The 6,350-nt window shown below is 50.9% G+C and overlaps 1 protein-coding gene across 1 annotated transcript; it reads right to left on the bottom strand.

The window, feature by feature from the left end:
- Positions 1 to 1,489: 1,489 nt before the first annotated feature.
- Positions 1,490 to 5,916, bottom strand: LOC149330759 (organic cation/carnitine transporter 2-like). The gene is made up of 2 exons (XM_089559495.1): positions 5,353 to 5,916; positions 1,490 to 2,872 (listed from the first exon to the last, which is right to left on the bottom strand). The coding sequence occupies exons 1-2, from the start codon at positions 5,914 to 5,916 to the stop codon at positions 1,490 to 1,492; spliced, it is 1,947 nt and encodes a 648-aa protein (XP_089415621.1).
- Positions 5,917 to 6,350: the final 434 nt, after the last annotated feature.

The following is a 6,350-nucleotide window of genomic DNA, read 5'->3' on the forward strand; positions in this document are numbered from 1 at the left end:
AGTGAACGGAGAAAAAGATGTTTGTTGTTTATGGGGTTTAACGTCCCAAAGCGACTAAGGCTATCAGAGACGCCGTAGTGGAGGGCTCCGGAAATTTCGACCACCTGGGGTTCTTTAACGTGCACTGACATCGCACAGTACACGGGCCTCTAGAATTTCTCCTCCAAAGAAATTCCAGCCGCCGAGGCCGGGATCGAACCCGCGTCTTTCGGGTCAGCAGCCGAGCACCATAACCACTAAGCCACCGCGGCGGCTCGGAGAAAAAGAGGACAGGGAATGGTTCTCGCATTTCCGCTCTCAAGCAGACAAGTGCAATCCTGTAATTTTTTGTACGGGCTCCTCGAATGAGTGCTGTGCTCAGGTCAGGGATTTATTTCTTGTAAAACATTGCAGTGTAAAACCAGTGACCGATAACAAAGCCGATTGCGATTCATTGTGGTAAACATGGTCGAGACGTCTATTATTAGAAACCTCAAACAATGCGCGGTCATTTTCTTCCGCCACAAGGGCTTCCACAAAGCCAGAACGCAGCAGAAGAACTTGTCTGCGTCCTCTCCGCAATGAAAGTTGCTGCCAGTCATGGTGAGAACCTGGATATGCGTTTGCCGGCAGGAACACAGTCAGTGTACAGCGCACCCTAATGTTCGTTCATTGACAATGGCGCCTCAGGTGACATCTTTCCGCTCATATTCTGCGCAGAAATGAAATCCGTCGGCTGCACATGGGCATCAGGGAACATTTCAACTCTACCAAACAGTGCTTGTGTAGAACACAGTCGATGGTGAGCCACAAAGAAGAGGCACGGAGAGAAAAAAAAAATCTCTAACTACTCACTACGAAGAGAAACTCTACGTTAAACGCTGCTGACGTCAGCCCACAAGTCAATAAACATTTGAAGAAATAGCGAACGGCTAAAGCGGTAACAGCCTAACATTACCTTTCCACATGGACCTTTCAAATTTTTTGTGAGGTACGCTACAGCGCAGAAGTTCCGATTTTACACGCGGCTCTGTCCATGAGAACATTCAAACACATAACGAAACACAAGAAGAACATATCAGTGAGGCTAAGGTTGAAATGATATATGCGAAGTGTCCAGCGCAGAAGTGCATATAGTCGCAGCTATGAACTAAACATCGGGGCTTCAGAAGCTCTCAGAACTAAGCAGTCGGCGAAATGCCTCATTAGTAAACGCGAGCAATTTCGATGTGAATGTGTATTTTTATCCAGCTAGAGAGATAATGGCAATATTAAAAATTCACGCGACGCTATAAATTCATCCTGTGTCCGTAGATGTCAAACTTGTTTTGAGGTAAGCAGTGCTGATTTGTCCATTACCTTAAAAACTGCACAAATTCTAATATGTCAAATGAGAGAAGCTGAGGAATCATCTTAAATGCCCAAAGCAGAGGTTCAGTTATAATGCTTACCCTAACCAGGAATAAAATAGTGCGCGCGGTGAGCTAAGTGGGCGACTTTGGCGGCGACCTCACTCCCTCCTTTCGCGCCGCCTACGCCGCTTTTGGGCTTCAGCGGGATTCAATGACTTCTTGAGGGCCTCCTTTCGCTCCTCGTCGCCCACGGAGCCTGCTGGCGGCGGCGGCGGTGGGGCCTCCACGAAGACTTCGGGCAACCACTGGATCGCTAATGCGCTGAGGGCGCTCATCACCGCCGAGAATGTGGATAGAGCGAAACCAGCATTCTGTCCAGCTAGCGCGATGAGGAGAACCCCCGCCAGTGAACCGCCGGAATTGAAGACGTGGCACACGCTCACACCAGCGCTACGAATGCTGATGGGGAAGATCTCCGCCGAATAGCAGATGGTCACGCATCCGGCTCCGGAGACAGCGACCTTCGTGCCGAGGTGAGCGTACGAGACCGCTTCGCTTGTGCCCAGTGATATCAGGAGCGCCTCGGCAACAGAGAAGACGCACACGACGGCCAGGAGTGCAGTCACAGTGTCCCGGACGTTGTACCTCGCCATGGCCCAGCAAGCAATCCAGAAGCAGGCGATTGAGAGAAAGACTTCCGCCGTGAGCCAATAGAAACCCGTAGTCTTCTGGGTGCGGACAAGCGTGAAGTAGACGGTGGTGACGGTGAACCTGGCAAGAAACACGGAGGCTGTCCGCCGGTTCATCTTCGCTGTCAGCGTGAAGTGCTCTCCAGCCCTCACGACGTCCATTGGTAGTTGCGCAGATGGGCCCATACTCCTTAGCTGCCTGTGGGTCGTATGCAGCAAAGCCCTGGCCTTGGCCATGTCCACGCCGTTCTTCTTGGCTGCTTTGAGGATTACAACCTCCGCTTCCTTCATGCCTCGCACGTCGAGAAGCCACGCGGGCGACTCATTTATAAGGCAGCACCAGATCCCAAACATCGTCGTCGGGACGAGGAGGAATGCTTGGGAGAGTGCCCAGCCGGGTTGCAGCGCGGAAACGGCACCCACGGCCGGAGGGACAAAGGTTACTCCAACGGCCGTGTGCAAGGTGGTGTAGAGTGGCCGCCACCGGTTGCCGGTCACCTCGTACAGGAGTATGAAGGTGAGCAGGAACGCGCCGTTGTGGCCTACGAAGATCAGTGTTCGTGTGATGATGTGGAAGGTGACCGTTTCCGCGACACAGTTGCTGTAAGCACCCAAGAAGAGGACGAAGACGGCCATGAGCAGGACGCGCCTCCGGCCCACTCTGTCGGACATGAAGCCGAGGAGGGGAGTCATGAGGCCGCTAACGATGACGGGTAACATTAGGCGCATGTTGGAGAGGTAGCGACGATTACACACGAGGTCATAGCGGCTCGTGAGGCTCTCAAATTTGTCAGTAAGATTGTAGTCCCATCTTTGGCACGGCACCGTCGGCCTGTTTGCTCCGGGATTCTCCTGCAAGATATGGATGGTACAGAAGCTGTATTAGAGAGGTCGTGTCAGCGACAAGAGCGACTCCCATCGGGACACTCGACCATGACCCTAAGTGGTATTGAGTGAATGCCATGTACAGGAACAGCCCTCCATCTTTTCTTCATGTCGTGAGTTCCTATTGATGAAGCCGATATGATTTTAGATGGGACACATGAATTCATACGGAAAGAGGAATTTACACAGGAGACATGAATTCGTATGGGATATCAAGACGTATATGTGCCATATATGAATTCATATCGGGTAAATTTGAAGCAATGTGTGTCCCATATATCGACCATTATCACTAATTATGGGGCATAGGGGAGCGAGTCTAGTTGATATGGGGGTTGATATGAGACCATACAGGCTTATGTGACCATCTCCCCATATGCGCCCAGGTTAGGCTAACATAACTTGAATCCCCAGGTATTCGAAACTATTTCATCTCATTTCATTTCATTTTATTACCTTAAAGACCTACGAGGGGTATTACATAAGGGGTGGGTACATATATTTTGATGAGCAGGTGTGAACACAACAAAACATGACTGGTAACGTTATTGGCAAAGTTGGATGAGCACATGATGGCTGCGATGTCGTTGGGTAGGTCGTTCCAGTCTGCTGCAGTACGGGAAAAAAATGATGCGGCAAAGGTGGTAGTACGGGCACGAGGTCTGGAAACTTGAAAAGGATGACGAGAGCGATGAGATATGCGGGCTGGAGGGACGATGTAGGGTGCGCGGCCTAGTGAACTATGGAAAAATGTATGGAACAAGCAAAGGCTGGCAATGCGGCGACGAAGTGATAAGGGCAATAAACCGGATTCAGCTTTCAACGCTGATACACTGATGTCCTAAGAATGCAATGAATGGATGAATCGGGCTGCTTTGTTTTGGACTGATTCGAGTGGATTTATAAGATAAGTTTGGTGCGGGTCCCAAATGGGTGAAGCATATTCTAATTTTGGTCTGACAAGACGGCAAATCATGAGGTCACAGGGTATTCTCCCTTCTATTTGCTATATGCCCGCACTCCCCGCGTTTTCCTCGATACCATCTTCCCGTTTTAACGACAACGCGTCCGTTGCCCAGGTACTCTGCCGTGCCGAAGAAGCCCGTCGTATAGCCCGCTTACGTACCCTGGCCTCTCAACGCCGCTCAAAAGAATACTACGACTCACATCATCGCGCATTCACTTACTCTCCTGGAGACTTTGTCTGGCTTTGGACGCCAACCCGCAGGCGAGGATTGTAAATAACTTTACGTGTTTAGGGGCTTGGCAGAGATGACGTCTTAAAAATCCAAGTGTTTTATTAGCAGATGAATATGTTCGTAACGTGTGTGCTCCAGGACAAGTCGCTACACAAGGTAATGCCTAAATACTTGTACGATAAAACCGGGTGCACAGGGACGTTAGCTATTACGTATGGGAAATGAAGCGGGTTGCGGCGACGCGTGAAGGACAAGATTTTATATTTATGAGGGTTAAGTTCCATTAACCATTTGGCACACCATTCCTGAATGCGGTTAAGATCGTCTTGAAGAGATTTTTGGTCAAAGGCATTATTAACTTGCCGATATTTTACACAATCGTCGGCGAACATACGAATGTTACTACAAACATTCGTTGGTAAATCGTTAATATAACGCTTGATAACGCTTGGTCACCACTAGATTGCTAGATTGTTGTGCTGAGCTCTGATGACCTCATCTCACGATTACTCAAACAGCTGGAATTCACTCGAGTGAATTGTGTGTAGATCTTGTGTGTAGATCTACACACAAGGAAGAGGCGCGGTATCGGCCGCGAACTCAGTGCAGGCAGTTCGGTAGCAACAGATGCGAATAGGTTGAATTCATACCGGGCAGCTGCATTTATCAAGCACACTAGAAGGCCTCATAATCATTGCATCTTGACGTCAATGACAATCATGTCCCTTTACGTACGCTGAAGCTCGGGGTTTTGCAATGGCCATTGCCCTGATCATGACTTTGGCCAATATTTTTGTGTTATCGTCCTGTTCTCGGGAAGCCGTGCGGGGCAGTAGCCTAGGCCACTGTGCAGGTCAGGTACTGTCCCCATTATCACGGAGTGAAACGGCTTTTAGTCTACGCCTATGGTCATGGCCGTGGTCCCGGGCAATGGTTCGTATACTTGGGCGCTAGGCGCCCGCAATAACGGTCAGTACCTTGATAACGCCTGGTTACCACTACATTTGGCAAGCTGTTCATACCGGGCGTTGTCGAATAAGGCACAGGGTAATGGCGTCTAGTAATGCCAACAAAGCACAGCTGATGACGGCACAGCGAAACGTTCAAGTTGTCCCTGATACCAGTCACGATAAGACACGGCATATCTGGAGAGCTGCTGCAGGCTCACTTGACTGCGCAATGCTAGAGGTGCCACAGAACCGTAGGGAGAGATTAATCCCGATTAACAAGGAGAAATATTGCGCTTACCGCAACGGTGAGGTCATACATGGTGCACTTGCTGAACGTGCCGTCAGCCTCGACCGGGATGGACATATTCTTCCAGGCGTCAACGGACAGGTCGCTCAAGTCGTGGGGTGGGCTGCACCAGTAGTCGACGGGTCGCACCAGGACGCGGTCCGAGAGGATGTGCATAAGGGACACGATGGTTGCCAGAATGCCGCACAGGAGCACGCAGTACTGGTACGGACCGTGGCCGATGACGACGTAGACGCCCTCCTGGACGGTGGCCCTGCTATCCTGGTTGAAAGAGCCAGGCAGGTTCTCCGGGGGAGCCACGGCGGACGTCGACGCTGAACTCACTGGTGACGCGGCTACAGCGTTGACAGACTGGAGGTCCCCGGCCGAGGCGACGGCCGACTGCGACTGTGGTTTTTGTGGCGGCCCTGCTTTACTGCCGTCAGGCGGCAGGCTTTGATGGGAGGCCGTAGTTGACCGTGACGACGATATTACTGATGACACTGCGCTACTGCCGACAGGGTTTGGGCCGTGGCCCATCGAATTCTCTGCCCGCGCTGTTTTAGATGGATTCATGGCTTCCTACGGAGTTTTTAGGACGCTCTCGATGGCCGTGTTCCAGGATGATGATGATGATGATGATGATGTCCTCGGGCTGAATGGCACATACCCACGGCGGGGGATTGGCCAGGGTGCATAGCGGAGGAGTTGAAACGTGTGGGCTCGCGAGCGGAACACTTCTTCTTCTGAGAAGGTTTTCCTTGTCCTCTCCTTCTAGTCGTTTTTGTTGCAGTCAGGTAAAATCACGAGGGCAGTGCATGGTCGGTTAGTTCAGCGGAAAAAATAAGAAGACCAGAAAAAAGGACGCAAACGTAAGGTTGCGCTGCCGTGTCTCTCCTCTAAATTTCTATCTGCGCAGCTCTGGTTTGACGCTATCTCCCTTCTGCTCAGTTTGCTGTGAAGCCGAATCTGTTAATCTGTTTGGTTCTATTATCGCCTCTCTATCTCTT

Source organism: Amblyomma mixtum, chromosome 9 (assembly GCF_055824585.1).
Source record: "Amblyomma mixtum isolate Tamu chromosome 9, ASM5582458v1, whole genome shotgun sequence".
In the NCBI taxonomy this organism is placed as follows: domain Eukaryota; kingdom Metazoa; phylum Arthropoda; class Arachnida; order Ixodida; family Ixodidae; genus Amblyomma; species Amblyomma mixtum.